At 54.0% G+C, this 15,813-nt stretch overlaps 1 protein-coding gene and 1 long non-coding RNA gene across 3 annotated transcripts; one reads left to right on the forward strand and one right to left on the reverse strand.

Moving 5' to 3' along the window:
* The first annotated feature begins 7,829 nt into the window (after nt 1-7,829).
* LOC144940501 (uncharacterized) lies at nt 7,830-13,194 on the forward strand. The gene is made up of 3 exons (XR_013639073.1): nt 7,830-7,932; nt 10,536-10,621; nt 12,641-13,194. It is a non-coding gene; the product is annotated as an uncharacterized LOC144940501 (long non-coding RNA).
* On the reverse strand, nt 10,515-15,144 carry LOC144940475 (homeobox protein Hox-A7-like). Of its 2 annotated transcripts, XM_078866785.1 has the most exons (3): nt 14,487-15,144; nt 11,546-11,605; nt 10,515-10,751 (listed from the first exon to the last, which is right to left on the reverse strand). In XM_078866785.1, exons 1-3 carry the CDS (start codon nt 14,932-14,934, stop codon nt 10,516-10,518), a joined length of 744 nt encoding a protein of 247 aa, XP_078722911.1. In that variant the 5' UTR covers nt 14,935-15,144; the 3' UTR covers nt 10,515. The 2 variants fall into 2 exon arrangements, with proteins under 2 accessions (XP_078722911.1, XP_078722912.1); XM_078866786.1 differs by lacking the exon at nt 11,546-11,605.
* Nucleotides 15,145-15,813: the final 669 nt, after the last annotated feature.

A 15,813-nucleotide genomic window follows, 5' to 3' on the forward strand; every position in this document is an offset into this window, starting at 1 on the left:
TTCGGTTTGTATGTGAACCGATTTATGGTAAATGCGCTCACATTTTGATGGTATTAGTATTGGATTTGTATGGGGAGACGCGCATTGGGTTTTTTTTTTTATCTCGCAAACAACTGCCCATAAGTCTGCCGCCTAAGACGGAACCCCCCCCCCCCCCCAACCAGCCATCGAGCCCTCCGGCGGAATAATTTACCCCCCCACATTTGCGGCGCCCAAACAGCGACCCCGCGACACCCGCCGCACGGAGGAGCGAGATGCGGCGAGAGCTTTTTTGTGTCTCTGTGTGTGTCCGTGTTTAATCTCAGACTTTCACTATCAGCAGCAGCAGCAGCAGCATCATCAACAACGACACCATCAGCAGCAGCATCATCAGCAGTATCACAGAATGAGACCGACAGACTCTCTCTCTCTCTGCGCGGACACATGTTCGTTGAAACAAACGAGAGGTTGAATTAGGGGGTGGCTTGGGGCCGCGGCGACGGCGGCGGCGGGAGGGGGGGGGGGGGTTATAACGACCCCGGCAACCTCGTCCGTGAGTTGAACCGCGCGTAATTCCACGCGCACGCAAAGCCGCGCCGAAGACGGTCGCAATTCCAACGCATTCGGTGTGAACATTTCCTCGAGTGAGTCTCTCGACTTCCCGGGCAGGGGTGGTGTTTTTTTTTATTGCCGCAGTAAACAGGCGTTGTAAAATTAAAGGCTTCGGCAATAAATAGCGCGAATTCCGCTGTCAGCACCCGACGGAGCCGGCCCGCAAGCCCCGCGACCCCCCTCGCGTGTCCCGCGGCTCCGAGCCGCCAGCCGGAGCCCCCCCTCCTCCTCCTCCTCCTCCTTGCCCTGCCCTGCGCTGTGTCCACCCTCTCGGTGCTGGCCGTGGTGAAGACGCCACCGGTTCTTTCTTAATTTTCTTGTTTTCTTTTGGCGAAGACGGATTCCGCGGTGCAACGCTCGCTCGCGCGCGCGCGCCTGTTCGCGTCCGTGTGTTTACGTGTTAAAACATCGCCACGAGGGAGACAAAGGCGGTCGCGCGTGGTGCTGGCCACCCACCGCCACTCTTCCCCCAAAACCCGTGCGCCGTGCCTGCCTTCATAACGTGTTCGCTAACAAAGGCACTTGTCAAGGCGATACGGGATGAATTTATTTTTTATATGTATGCATTTGTGCGTGTGTGTTTATGCGTTTGTGTGTGTGTGTGGTGTGTGTGTGCGCGCGCGCCCGTACGCGTGCGTTTTGTGTGTCTGCGTAGACGCGCGCGTTAACGACCGCCGCCCCCGAACGCGGCGTGCGCGATCGGGGGTGGGAAAAGTTTCGAGAAGGGGAACAGATATTAGGAGCAGGTAAAACGGCGCTGGCGTCGTTGACCCGCGTCGCGGTGCGAGGCGCCATCTCCTGCCGCGCTGCCTCCTCCTCCTCCGCCGCACCGAGGAGGTTTTGCCGGCCTCGACTCTCGCGACTCGCCGCCGCCGCCGGCGAGCACCGATGCGTTGTCGCGAACCTCTGCGACCGCGCCTCCTCGGAAGATACCCGGGGCGAGCGCGTTCCGTTCTCTCTCTCTCTTTTTTGACTTACTTAGTTTCGCCGAGGGGTTACTGCGATTGCGTTCGTTGGCGATTATCTGTTCCTCGTTTCGTTTCGTCTCAGCGAACGCGTTTGCTAAGCGAGAGCGGTGCGAAAAAGGCACGGATTTGCTTTCATTTTCGTCGTAGTGGTGGTGGTGGGGTGGGTTTACATTTACTTTAAAGTGCGTACGTTACATAATTTTGCGGTCAAATGCACACCCCCCTCTTGTTCGACTCGCTGCAAGCGCTCTGACGTTCGCGCGAATCTCTCTCCAAGCAACGCGATGTCTCTCTCGCGGTGGCTGAGTTGACTCGAGACTCGTGGCTCGGTTGCACGAGTCGACATGAAACGACTCGGCTCACGTAAAGGGAACTCGATACTAAAAAGTCACACTCCCCCCCCACCCCCACCTTCCACGCCGTTACTCCCAAATACTCAATTGCAGCCCTTGTATTTATCACCAAAAAGGTAACTCACAACAACAGCGACTTGTCCGCGTTCGAGTCAACGGAGCTGGCGCGGTTGGCTCGCAAAGTGTGGGAGAATTCGGAGATGTGCGACACAATCCGTGCGCTGTCATTTGATATGAGAGCGCGTTGTATTGGAGAAGCCGCAATGTGCATATTTAAAATACGCGTGTGCGTATGGTGTTGGCAGCCATGTACCGCAACGTAACGGTTACTCCTGCAGCCGTTTCGTTGACACGATGCTAAAGGCGAAAATAAGCCGCCGGCGAAAAAAAATGCACGACAGTAGGTACAGATATTAGCAATAATTGTTATTTAAATAACACTAAAAATTGTATACCAGACAAATACTGGACGTGCAACTATCGTATTATATTTAATAATCACCGTATAATTATTTAACCCCCCTCCCACATCGCAACTCGCGACGAAATGTGAGTAAACATTCAGCCCACAAACAATGCGGCGTCCGCGATGTCGCTGAGTTTATAATAACAGTTAATAATAATGGTTAATAATACGTTTATAATAATAATAATTTACATGTGTGCGTCCGCTTTAAAAAAAAATACAAGGTCCTCCCTTCAGACTTTACTCACTCGAAAGACAACAACAACAATAATCCACGCACGAACCTCCGCGTTCTCAATGCATGCAGATTATTATGATTAAAAACTATTGCGCACCAAAACATGCCCAATACCGTAAATGTAAACAATGTATTTAACAACAAGAAACAAAGTGTGCACGTAATTAATAGCCCCCGAGTCGAGCACTGAAAGTTTCAACAACAACAAACAACAACTACAATGCCAAGTCGTATAATTGACACGCACGCGTACAATTCAGATGTTTTACTTCGCAATCATATCTACTAGATCTTTACAAAGTGCCGCTTGTTGCTGGCCGTCGCGTCGGCGTGCTTTGGGGGGGGGGGTAGGAGTCTTCTCGGCAAATCTTTATTTGTCAAACATTTTTTTTTCAATAATCGACATCAATGTTATAGATCGTTGTTGTTTGTGTACCCCCCGTATTTTGACACGCCAGTTGCTTGAAGTTAACGCGGCGATGCTTAGCGGCGAGAGTGCATCTCAAACACAGTCAGGCGGCTAGGCCTCTGTACTACAGCACCGCATATGCAACGTGTATGCGGATACACATATACGTACACGTTGAAAGGTGTACCGTGTATACATTCACGAGGGGGGTGCGGGCAATATCTGCCGTATACCCCCCCCCGACCCCCCAATTCATAATTTCACTTCAATTCCACAAATCGCATCCTGAGTCCTGGTATCCGTGGCCTCGTATTAGTGGAAGTTCCCCCCCACCAATCCCCCCAATCTCACCCCAAAAATAACAACAGCTTTTGTATCGTCGCTGATTGCACGCGAAATTGTCCCGTGCTAATTAACACTATCGCACTATATTAATGTAAATATTTTTAAAATAATTGCGAAATTTTTTTTTTTAGTCGGCGAATTTCGAACACCGATAGATATACAATCCCGCGCTCAGTGGGAACAGCGGCGACTCGCTGGTGGCGGCGTTCAGACGGCGCCGAGGCTATCCGCACTTGAGACACCTCCACGCGGCCCGAGAATTGCGATGGGCTGGCGGGGGGGATGGGGGTAGCGTCCCTTTGGAGAATGTAAGGGAGGTGAATGACGCTGTCCCTCCACGTATCAAAAAAAATCATGAAAAAAAATTTCTATAACAAAAAAGTGTACACATCCCATCAGCCGTCAATGCCTTTTTTGGGAGTGAGGATTATCAGCAAAAATTGGTTCGATACAAGCAAGACTCTAGATCGGCTTTTGACATTAAGTGCATGCTTATATATGTGTGTGTGTATATATATAAAACGAGATACCTCCTTAAACAGGTATGTACGCTACGACTGACGCCAGGTGGAAGAAACTCTTACTTTGGAAAAATTCTCTCTCGCAACGCTATATCGCGATAACACAGCACAGGTGTGTGCAAACGCGTATCAAAACACGCGAACGCGTTTCATTTTTAAACGAGCCGTGACAGATCCCCATGTGCAGTTGATGCCAGTGTAATTTTAAATCCTCCCGAGCGGGTGAAACATAACTAAAATAAGATAAGCATGAACAGTAATGCTAATTTGGATGTATAAAGTGTCCATAAACATACTCTTAGGTTTTTTCGGTAAAGTCAATGGATCTCAGAGCGCTAATATATAATATTTCAGAAGAACAATAATAATATTACGATGTAATACTTAAGAGAGAGGAAAAAAACGTGCACGAAAGAGACAAAACTCCGAAACAAAAGTGACACCTCCTAAACCCTTTTAGAGGGCCGAAGTCTGAAACGTCGACGCTAAGTGTGATGATTTACGGCACACAACGAGAGGATCCCACGTGGCGGGAATAAAATAAATTATAATATTTGTCATCGTTCCCGAAATTGATTAAACGTACAATTTTGCAACCTACAATATTTCTGCTTTCATATTTGACGACGATTAAATTATCATTGTTCTTTGTGCGCAAACTGAATAAGCACAAACGAGCTTGCAATAATTCGCCATTTAGTGAATATCAAACGTACAAACGGTAAAATATTTCCGTGTATTAACAATGTAAACAAAGGTGTGTACACACGTGACGCGTGTACGCGTGTCGTAACGTGCGCAGTGTCACGAGTCCCCGTGTCTCTACTCTCGTGTTGTCCCCTCGGACCTGTGGGCTTTCTCCCGATACGCTTCGTTTGCCCCGAACCACTTCTTTCGCACCGTACGTAGCCAACCGTGTTCATCGGAGGTGCGGGTAAGGACAACAAAACTAAACACACTTCCGCGTGTAGCAAGCAGCAGCAGCAGCAGCAGCTGCAGCCACCCCTGCCTACTTGATAACAAAGAGTCTTGAGACTCGCGCATGTGTTTCACCGGGGCATGAGTACAGGGTTAGTCGTCGTATGGCAGTCGTGGTCCACGGTCCAAGCTGCGTGTTTGTGTGTGCGGGCGCTCTTGTTGTGCCGTGCCGGGTGTGGCCAATGTCGCGTGATGGGCAGCCACCGAATTGCAGCCGGAACAGTCCGGAACGCCTCGCCGGGAATTGTTTTGGCCAACGCCACAATTCCCATGAACGCGCGCGCGCATGAAGCAGGTAACAGCACTTTCGGGATTATGATGATGATAATTACTATTATAATCGATAGGTGTACCATATATATAGAGCCTCTTACGGCAGTGCATTTTCCACCGATAATTCCCCACTCTGGGCCGAGCCGGGCGAGCATCTTGCCGGACCGGACAATACCATCGCGTGGGAAGTCAAGCACCGATGTTGGGCGATGCGATGGGGAGGCTGGCTGCCTGCACACCCCGCAACCACCACCACCACCGCCGCCTCCCTCCCCCTTTAGGCCTGGCCATCATCACGCGCAGTAAAGGGGCGCTGCTTTGCCGCAGGCCTGAACCCCCCCGGCGGCCTCGGGTCTCCAGGAGGCGCGCGGCTCTCCGCTGCTTAGACGAGAGCGGCTCGCGCTTCAAGTGGCGGCTCCGCGCCGCAAGGGGGCGCACAGCAGAAGGGGGCGCGGCGCGGCGCGCGCACCGCGACGCGCCGCTGCCACGGCTCTTTGCCGCAAAGTTGTAAATTACGGGACCGCTGGTGCATAAGCCGAGGCACCATTTTTGTTGTGAATAAAAAAAAATACCCCCAAAAAAACAGCAGCAGCCACCGCCAACATCCGTAGCCAGCCGACAGAAGAACAACAACAACAACCACAGCAGGCATAGCACATAACGCGACTCAGCCGCGCGCGGAGCGGCGTCGAGAATGAATGAAAAAGGGACACGGGAGGGAGCGAGGTGTAGCGAGCGAGCGAGCGCACGGGGAGCGCGGGGGTGTCGCGGAGGCGCTCAAAGGACAGAGGCTGCGCGCTCGCCGATTGACGCGGAGAGCGCCCGGCTGCTAGGACGGGAGAGCGCCCGTGTCGCAGCGAGCCACGCACCCGCTTGTGTCACGCGCGCACACACACACACACACAACACCCCCACCACCACCACCACCAGAGCCAGAGCCCACCCCCCGCGCACGAGATGCACCCCAGCGGAAGCGTTGTTTTTTTTCAAAAATCAAAAGACGTAAACAAACGCCGTTGCTCTTATAACAAATTAAAAGCAACAACAACAACATTGGCGTGCGCGAGGTGGTGCGCTGAGCAAGCGGCCGCGGTCGGTCGGCTCGCGGCCGCAGCCCCGAGCGAGCGGGGGTGATTATTCCGATCACAGCCGCTAACCACACCCACACAATTACCCACGACGGACGGAGTAATTAATAATCCTCAATCCAACCAAGCAAACGGTGGTTTTATTTGTTCTACATTTGAACGAACACACAGGAAAAAAAAGAAAAAAAAATTATACCAAGCGCAAACAATGCGACGAATTGCCAGCGAAGGTTGATCAAACACAGAGTCTCGGTAGCTGCGGCAGTGACAGAAACCTCAATAAGCGGGGGTGGGGGGGGTAGACGCGAGCCGCTCAGCCCGGACCTTTCCCGGGGCCCCTCCGCGTGCGGGTGGCCGCACACGGGGCCGGGCAGAGAGCGCGCGCGCGCTCGGGGGGCCCGGGGCAAGGCCACAACAAAAATTCACACTTTGGCTCGAGTCGCTCCAGCGGGAGCGCGCACTTGTCACATGAGCAACCCACGGACACATGAACACCGACGCGCACATTTGCCCAAGGCGTAAGCTCAACCGCTGACAGTGCCCGTCGGGACCGCGTGCGCGCGCGCGCCTGCGCCACGGAGCCTCCCAGAGCGCCCGAGGTGGCGGCCGCCGTTCCCGGTGCCGCCGCAGCGTCCGGGGGGCACCGCCGCCTTAGGGGGGGGGGGGGAGTCGAGCGAGACCGAGAGGCAGGCAGAGCCCGCCGCTTACCAACAGGTTCCGTGAGGAGGTGGTCGAGACGCAGGTCGTGCTCCCGCCTCCTCTTCCTCCTCTTCCTGGTGGTGTCGCGTAACGCGCACTCGTTCCGTGTCCGGGGCATTATATCCAGGGCGTCTGGCGGCGGCAGGAGAAGCGGCGAGCTGTGGCTGGGGGGTGGGTGGGGGGTGGCGGCGCAGGGAGTAGCGGTGCTCGCGACACCTTCACGATGCGACCGGGCAAGGCGGTTGCTGGGGGTAGGTAGGCAGGCAGACGGGCGGGCAGGCAGACGGGCGGGCGGGCGGTCGAGAGAGCGGGCGGGCGGGCGGTCGGACAGGCCGCCTCCCAGCCCTGCCCTTCGCCCGGCCCGCGGCCGCGCCTCCTCGCGCCGAGCCGCGCCGACTGCGCGAGCCGACGGCGCGAGGGGCAATGACAAAATGCCCGGGGTTTTTTTTTTGGGGGGAGCGTAATTTGGGCGACGTAAGAGCCACAGCTGCGACACAAGAGCCGGGTAGAGAAGACTGCACGGGGGGACACTCACTAGGGAAATCATAAAAAGTTCATGTTCATGGTTACTGGCCACATGACCGCCGCCAGCCAATGACGAGGCGGAACGACTCGTAAAGTTTTATCACAAAGTTGTAAATTTTAATAAAACAACAAGGAATTTATTGTGTCTCCCCCCCCGCAGTAGGTATCCTCGCCTCCAGTCCGCCATGTTCTTTTAGGAAGGCGCTTTTGTCTTTTGTTTTTTTTGGGGGGGTCTGTTGCTTGCTGCTGCTGCTGTTGTTGTTGTTGAGCAGCGCGTTTGTGCTGGCCGGGGTGTAATCCGAGATGCTCATCACCTGCGCCTGGCGGTGCGCACCGCGAGAGAGAGAGGAACTACTTTTACTGTGCTGGGATTCTGAGCGCGGGCTCTCACGATGGGTAGGCAGAAGCGGCAGCAGCGGGCGGGGGGGGAGCGCGAAATCGCTCTCGTGCGCGTTTGCATTGTCGCCCCTCGTGCACCGTGAGTACGAACAACAAGAAATATAAAAAAATATTTATATAATTGCGACGCGAGGTATTATCGCTGCTCCTAGCGCTGCTCGGAACAATATTGGCCCCATGGTTTTTTAGGTAGAGGCGGTGAAGGTGGGTGGTTGTGGTGGCGGCGGGGGGGGGGGTAATCTTCCACCGGAAAAGAGTGCGGGGGGGCTACCACGCACGGATTTTAACTCGAAACGGAGGTGGGGGCCGCGGGTTTTGGGGGCACTTACCGTGTATTTTATTTCCATGCAGTCAGGGATGTTACGTGAGATGTGACGCATTTATATACAGATCTGACACATTTAATACGCGGTCTCCGCACGCGACGGTTACGAGTCTTGTTATATATTTTTCTTTAAATAATATAGATTTCGCGCCCACGGTGGTACGCGCGGTGTGCGAGCGAATATTTGGGACTCAAACGATGACGCAGATCGCCGTAAATGCTGCCCGTTGTGCGTCACGAGCCCCTGCGACTGGACACCCGTGAAAGGATAAAGAGCTCCACTGCTCATCGGATTCCTCCGGTATAAAATTCAATATTCTGATTCTTACTTAAAGCAAAATTTTGGGGGGGGGGGGGGATGGAGGGCACGTCCAGGTGGACGCCCGAGTCTCGTGTACTGCTCACGGACGAGGAGGACTGCTCACCGAGGCAGACGTGACCCCTATAGGTCTCGGAACCGAATGCGACATCCGCACGGCGACCTGGCCTAGAGAAGGCCGCGGAACGACGCCCGTGGCCACTCGTCGGCGATTTCGCGCAGAGGATTAACCCGGCAAACAGCTACTACAGTCGGCGGGGTTGTGTTGTTGTTGTTGTTGTTCAGTATTTCAGGTTCTGTTGCGAGTCGCAGTAATTATTCGTTGGGAATTTTCCGTCGGCAGCTTTGGAAACCCGACGCGGTTACGCGCTTTGGCGTTGCGCGTTTTATTTGTTACGCAACGCGCGATCTGTATGGAGTGCAATACATTTATTTGCATTTGTTTTGGAAAATGCGTCAAGCGATCGCGCGCGCGTGTGTATGTATGTGCCCAGGTGCATACCCCCGTGTGTGTATACATGTTTGTATATGTATACTACATTTATTCCACACGGTTTTTTTTTGGGGGGGGGGGGGGGGTGGATAATAATCGTTGATATTTTGAATCGTTTATTGAATAACAAAGTCGAACGAACGCGCAACAGTTTATTGAGAAAGATGATCGACTTTCACGAACTTTCACAAACAAAGAAATGAAAATGACGACAAATATGTAAAAAAAAACATTTTCAGTGTACGGTTTTATTTGAGTGTCACGTTAAATCACACACCATCACCACCACTAACCGACACGAAATGCTCCACGATAATGATACATTCAAGTTACACAGGATGGACGTGGGGATTGCTTGTAAAATATCCCCGCCTTAAGAGACGACGATTTATTTACCTACCAGACACACACGGCTAAACGGCGACCACACACACACACACAGAGAACGATCACGTATGTTTAGTGTTACATTTACTTTGTTATTGAAAATATAAAAAAGAAAATGAAGGCAAAAGTTATGTACATGAAAAGAGACGCTTTTGTGTTTTTTTTTTTACGAGACGTGTGTGCGTGTAACGAGACGTGGTTTCTTGTGAGTGGGGGAGCGGCGGTACAGCGGTTAGCGCTACGCTACGAACCTGGCCACCCGAGTTCGATTCCCGCTCACGGCCAACACCAGTGACGATTATCTGAACAGGTCCTGGGCCTCCCCTTAGATCGACTCGGCCTCAAATGAGTACACGGCGCGGTGCGTAAAATCATCGCCACTCGGGAGACAAAGGCGGCCGGGCGTGGTGCTGTTGGCCACCCAAGCCCGCTCGTGCGCCGTGCCGGCCTTCATAGGTGCTCGCTAACAAACACTTTCCCCAACAGTCTGTTCAGGGCTATACGGGGGGGATCTTTGTCTCTTTATTTATCGTGAGGTCAGCCGATAGGAAGCGGTGCGTTTTCTCGACTCTCCCCGCGCCCCCGCTGCCCGCCCGCTTCTCTCTTACTTTCTAGGTTGACAACAGCCAAAAAAACAATAATACTAATGACAACAGCAGCAACACACACACGCACACGCGCGCACACACACCCACATCGAGGTAAAAATGCGTGTAAATGTTTCATTACGGCCACCGCTAACACCTCGCTCGTTCGCTCGGACACACGCGCGCGCGCGCGGCTCCACAGCTATTCCACACCTGGTGACGAGAGCAGAACACGAAGGACGCGCGGTCCGCCCCGGCTATACTCGTCGTGAGCTACTCAATGTGACGGAGCAAATAACTTACACGACACACTCATGCGCACTTTTTACGCACACACACACACGAAACAACCGAAGGCTGATTTCTACTTGAACCAATTTTTCCGCAGCCCCCCCATCCCAATACCCCCACCCCCCCCCCCCCCTAACTACTCCGTCCCCGTTTGTCTCGCTGGTTCGCGCTCGGCGGCTGTCTTCGCTGCCCCCCAAACTAAGAACCCCAATTGCCCCCCCCCCCTTCCTCCCCCCCTCAAAAAAAATAATCTCCCTTTTCTAATCTTTCTTTTCCTCAGAAGCGGACGCTTCCGCGGCCGGATTCTGGTGCTCCTTCTTCCACTTCATGCGCCGGTTCTGGAACCAGATCTTGATCTGGCGCTCGGTGAGGCAGAGCGCGTGCGCGATCTCGATGCGGCGCCGGCGGGTGAGGTAGCGGTTGAAGTGGAACTCCTTCTCCAGCTCCAGCGTCTGGTAGCGCGAGTACGTCTGACGGCCGCGCCGCCGGTCCGGACCTTGGCACGAGTACAAGAGCAGCAGCAGCAGCAGCGGTCACCCCCAGAGAACAGCAGCGACACCCCACACAGTGCCCACCACCACAACGAAGACAAATAATTAATTCCCCTCCCCCCCCCCCCCGCTTTCAACTTCTTCCACCGTGTAGACTGAACAGACTGTTGGGGCAAATGTTGTTAGCGAGCACCTATGAAGGCCGATATGGCACGCGAGAGGGTTGGGTTGAGGGTAGCCTTTGTCTCGCAGGTGCTGATGATCTCACACACACACAGAGCGCACCAGGTACTAGGCTAAGGTTGGGTCGAACTTGGGGAGGCTCCGGACCGGTTAAGAAAATCGTCAGTGATGTTGGCTGTGAGCGGGAATCGAACTCTGGACATTGGGGGTTTGTGGCGCAGTGCGCGAACCACTGTCCCTGCGTTTGTCCAACGGGACACGGATTCACAGACACACACGCACAAGACACGGACACACAGACACACACGCACAAGACACGGACACACAGACACACGCGCACAAGACACGGACACACAGACACACACGCTGACGGACTCACGCACTCGTGTGCTTTCTGTGTGCGCATTATGTTATACAAAGTCATGTACAAACAAAATTTGTGTACACGTGCGTATGCACACACACATAGTAGGCAAATGGATGCCTAAATTGTGTTTTTTCTATATAGACGTGCACGCGTCCACTGTATACAAACGCATATCCACACATTATGTACTCACAAAACAAGTTTCCGCACACACTCGTTCGTCCCTTTGCTGTTCGTGCATATACCTACTGCTCGTGTAGTAGTAGGTCACGTGCACATGCAGTGCCCGCATAGCAGGCCCGTGCACGTCTATAATATAACATTACAACAACAACACATACAGTTGTGCATTAGGCCGACTATGATCCACAAAATGCGCAGACGATGTGGACAGTCGTATACAAGCACGTGCGGGTCTTCCGTGTGCACGCGTGTGCGCACGTGCACTATGCGTATGCGTCGTGTTCATGCGGGAGGTGGTGGAGCGGTGGCGCGGTGGTTAGCGCGCCGGAGTTAAATGAACCCCGGTCACCTGAGCTCCATTGCCGGCCGCGCGTGATGTCGGCGGCTGGCGAGTGATACCTGGAGCCCATTTCCTCCTTCAACAGCCCGCACTTGACCAGCGCGTAGAAGTATGGCCAAACAACGCACGAAGGCGTTCATCCATCCACCAGTGGAATTGACGAAAGGCGCCGTAAATATTTTGTGCACGCGCCTCCTGCGTGTACGCAATCTCGCACGATGCTTTGTACTGAAAGGTTTATTTTGTTCGGACGCAACTGGGCCTACTGCACGCGTGCCATGTGTATACACACGCTGCTAATATATATGTGTGCAGTCTGTGTACACATGCATCGGTTCTGCAATACAAAAATGGCACACACACGCGTGCGCTGTTTAAATGTTCACGTGGTACACGCACGTAAAAAGATCCCCCGTATAGCCTTAACAGACTGTTGGGGCAAGTGCTGTTGGCGAGCACCTATGAAGGTCGGAACGGTACACGAGGGCGTGGGTGGCCAGCACCACGCCCGACCGCTTTTGTCTCCCCTAGTGGCGATGTTTACACACCGCACCAGGTTCTCATTTGAGGCTGAGTGGACACGCACGCACGCACACGCACGCATACGGGCCTACACTATGGATACATGCACAGATTACACACACAAGAATGCCATGCGTGTATACAAACCTTACATGCGCCGTGTGTTTTATATACAGAGTGGCGTGCATGTACAACTCCATGTAAGTCGTCAACACGCACCTGTATATGCAAACTGGTAGTATGTTATTTATTAATATGTGCTACAACTGTTAACACCCGTGTCAATATTTATATTCCAGGATCGTGAGACGAAAGCGGCGGCTTGGGGTGGCATCCATCCATCCAGCAGCGGACTGACCACGGCTGATCACGTGTGTGATGATGTCACGTGTACATGTTGGCCTGCTATATTTGCATGTACTGTATTATGCAAGCGCAATAATGCGCGCAGGTAAATGTCTAATTAGAATTAAAATAATATATATGTAGTCATTGACGCGCATATAACATATCGATGGACATGTGTGCGTGTACACATATTTACACGGACGCTGGAATTATTTACCATACGCATCCTGTACAAGCACAATGAATATCTGAACACTTGGTACGCGTAAAAGCGTGCAGGTGTGCTCAATTTATATTTAAATATTCCGTCTATATTTGTAAATAAATATCTGCTGCATGTATCGCTCTAGGCAATTGCACGATATATTCTTTGATACACTTTTTTTCACGTATATATGCAGTGTTCACGCACGCGCGCGCAGTAACACCTGCACGTATCCACACAGATCGTTTGTACAAACAGCGGCGGTCGCCCACTGACAACCGCGATGTACAATTAACGCGATGTACAATTAACGTCGAAAGGCGTTCATAATGGAATAAAAAAAAACATTACAATTTCTGGTATTGCAAATTGTTTTTATCTTCATGCAAAAAAATATAAAACGAGCCGCTCCTCGTTATAGTGCGCACGTTTCTGTGAAAACAAAGAATAATATAAATGTTTTGTAATGCATCGTTGGAAAATAAAAGCTGCGAGAATGAAAACAAAAACCTTCAAACAGAACATTTTCGGTCGCTCGTTCTCAAGAAACTTTTTTGTTGACGTCCCCGTCTCGCGCGCGTCGTCACCGCGGGGTCCCGAGCCGGTGGCCGTCTCCTGTCGACCCCGTCGAGTCTCCGTTGTCCACAACGGAGGCCGCTCGCCGAGACAAGAAGAGCCAGGGGGACACGCACGCTCGCTCGCTCGCCGCGTGCGCGATACAACAAACAAACTGCAGACAAACACGCATCCAACCCGTTGGCACGCAGACCACGCAGACCACGCGTTTAGACGTGACCGCGGCGAGTAACCCTGCACGGTCACCTGTGCGGCCCAGGCGCGCCTCCTCCCTCGTCTCCTCCTCCTCTTCACGGCGGCGAACTCTCCTCGACCCCGACCCCACAGCGCCCACAGCGCCGCCGCCGTCTTTTGTTGTCGCCGCAAAACGCTCGAAATTCGTCCCCCCCCCACACCCCCGTGAACAGCGATGTTGCACAATATCGACGTACAACATGTATCATTATGTAACACCACCACCACCACCACATTTCACCATCATCATCATCATTACCACCATCATCATCATCATCGGCGGCAACGTTGTGTAACATCACGCGGGGTTTGCATTCTTTTGTTCGAGGCAAGCGGCCACTGTGAACGCGTCGCGGGACATTTCACCGTGGAGTCATCTCGGCGCCGTTGTTGATCGCCCCCCTTAATGAGATGCGCGTCGGCCGTGCGCCCGCGAGCGCGGACACGAAGCGCGCGAGTCGCGAGGAGCCGCCGCGCGCGAGTCGTGCTTCGTCTCCGCGACTTCCCTCCGCTCCGCGAAGCGCGCGCGGACCACCACCACCACCCACCCACCCCCCCCACCCCGGCCTCGCTCCACGCAGCTCGCGACGCGCCCAGCGCGAACCTAAACCCCGCGCGCGTCCTGTACGCGCACCGCCGTGCACACGACCGCGGTGCCCCGCGCGAGCGCGTCGCGAGTTTGCGGCTGGGGTGGTGGTGGGTGGAGCGGGAGGGCTGGCGAAGAAGAAGAAGAACAAGGGGGAGGGAGGGGGGGTGAGGTGATGGCGGTGTGGGGAGACTACCTGCCGTGGAGCGCATCCACGGGTAAATGCGCAGCCCAGCGTCGCTCCTGGCCGCCAGCGCCCTCTCCCCGTCCGCCTCGGCCGCCGCCGCAGCCGCGGCCGCCGCCTCCTTCCCGTAGGGGCTGTGCCCGAACGGCTGCTCGTAGGCGGTGCACGCGAGCCCGAGCGGCGCCGAGCCGCCGAGCGCGTAGCCCGCGCCGTAGACGGAGCCCGGCGGGCCGCCACCGCCGCCCTGCTGGTAGAGTCCGTAGAGCCCAGACACGGAGCCCGGGAACGCGGCCGCGGCCGCTGCCGCTGCTGCGGCGGCGGCGGCGGCGCCCGAGCTGAACGAGTCGGTGGAGAATTCGCACGCGGGCCGAGGCTCCACCAGCCCCGCGCCGGGCTGGAAGACCGAAGCTCCCGCGGTATATTTGGGGAAAAGAGAGTTCACATAATACGACGAACTCATAATGCGGCCTGATGATTTGTCGACGAGACTCTTCCGTGTCGGTTTTACGAGGACCCTTTGATATATGGTTAAAGCAGAGGCCAGATTTACAATGAACGCCCATCCTCCTCCCAGCTAAACTCTTGGGCCGCATGTTTGCGCATGTGACGTTTCATAGCCAATGGGAGATGAGAGGGCCCTATGATGCATTCGTTTAATCTGAATGCCCTGGTCAGAGACGGCTGCCGTTGCCGCCGCTGCTGCTGCGTTGCAAAAAAGAAAAAAACACTCACGCGACGTTGAGAAAATGACCGCTCATTAATTGGCTCGTGACGAGAATGTGTATTTATTGGCGTCGTAATTATCCGTCGTCATCGTCGCGATCATCATCACAAACCGCGTGCGTATTTTGTCAACGATTTCGAAATTAAAGCGTCGCCTTCCGAAATGTTTCCAACTGCCCTTCTCTCCCCCCCCCCCCCTGTGCGCGCCCCCAGACAGGGGTTTAACACGGGCCATGGAAGCCCCCCCCCTATCCAGAGGGGGGGGGGGCGAGGGGTTTAGAAACTTGGCCGCGGGAGAGGTCGCCACTTGTCTTGGCGTTTTGACCGGTGACGGCCGCTGTGACGTCACCGCCGCGAGCCCCTCTCTCACCTCTCTCTCTCTCTCTGCTTCTCTCTCTTCTCTCTCTTATCTCTCTCTTCTCTCTCCCGATTCTCTCTCTATCCGTGGCTCGCGCCGCCGTGACGCGCTCCGTGATTTGTGCTCTTCCGTGAAACGCGCCGCAAGCCGCGACCGCTGAGATTGTTGCTGTATAGAGACCGGATGCACTATTTTATAATTCCATTTTTTTTTTAAGATACAGCTACATAATGTTATCTTTCGCGAAACATTGGCATC

The sequence above is a fragment of the Lampetra fluviatilis genome, chromosome 2 (genome assembly GCF_964198595.1).
Source record: "Lampetra fluviatilis chromosome 2, kcLamFluv1.1, whole genome shotgun sequence".
Lineage (NCBI taxonomy): Eukaryota > Metazoa > Chordata > Hyperoartia > Petromyzontiformes > Petromyzontidae > Lampetra > Lampetra fluviatilis.

What these genes read in the sequence shown, in the direction of transcription:
- LOC144940475 (XM_078866785.1), bottom strand. Translation starts at nt 14,934, where the DNA reads ATGAGTTCGTCGTATTATGTGAACTCTCTTTTCCCCAAATATACCGCG. An exon ending in GTGGATGCGCTCCACGGCAG is followed by an intron (nt 11,606 to 14,486) that starts GTAGTCTCCCCA and finishes GTTATATTATAG; the next exon opens with ACGTGCACGGGCCTGCTATG. An exon ending in GACCTACTACTACACGAGCA is followed by an intron (nt 10,752 to 11,545) that starts GTAGGTATATGC and finishes ACTCGTGCCAAG; the next exon opens with GTCCGGACCGGCGGCGCGGC.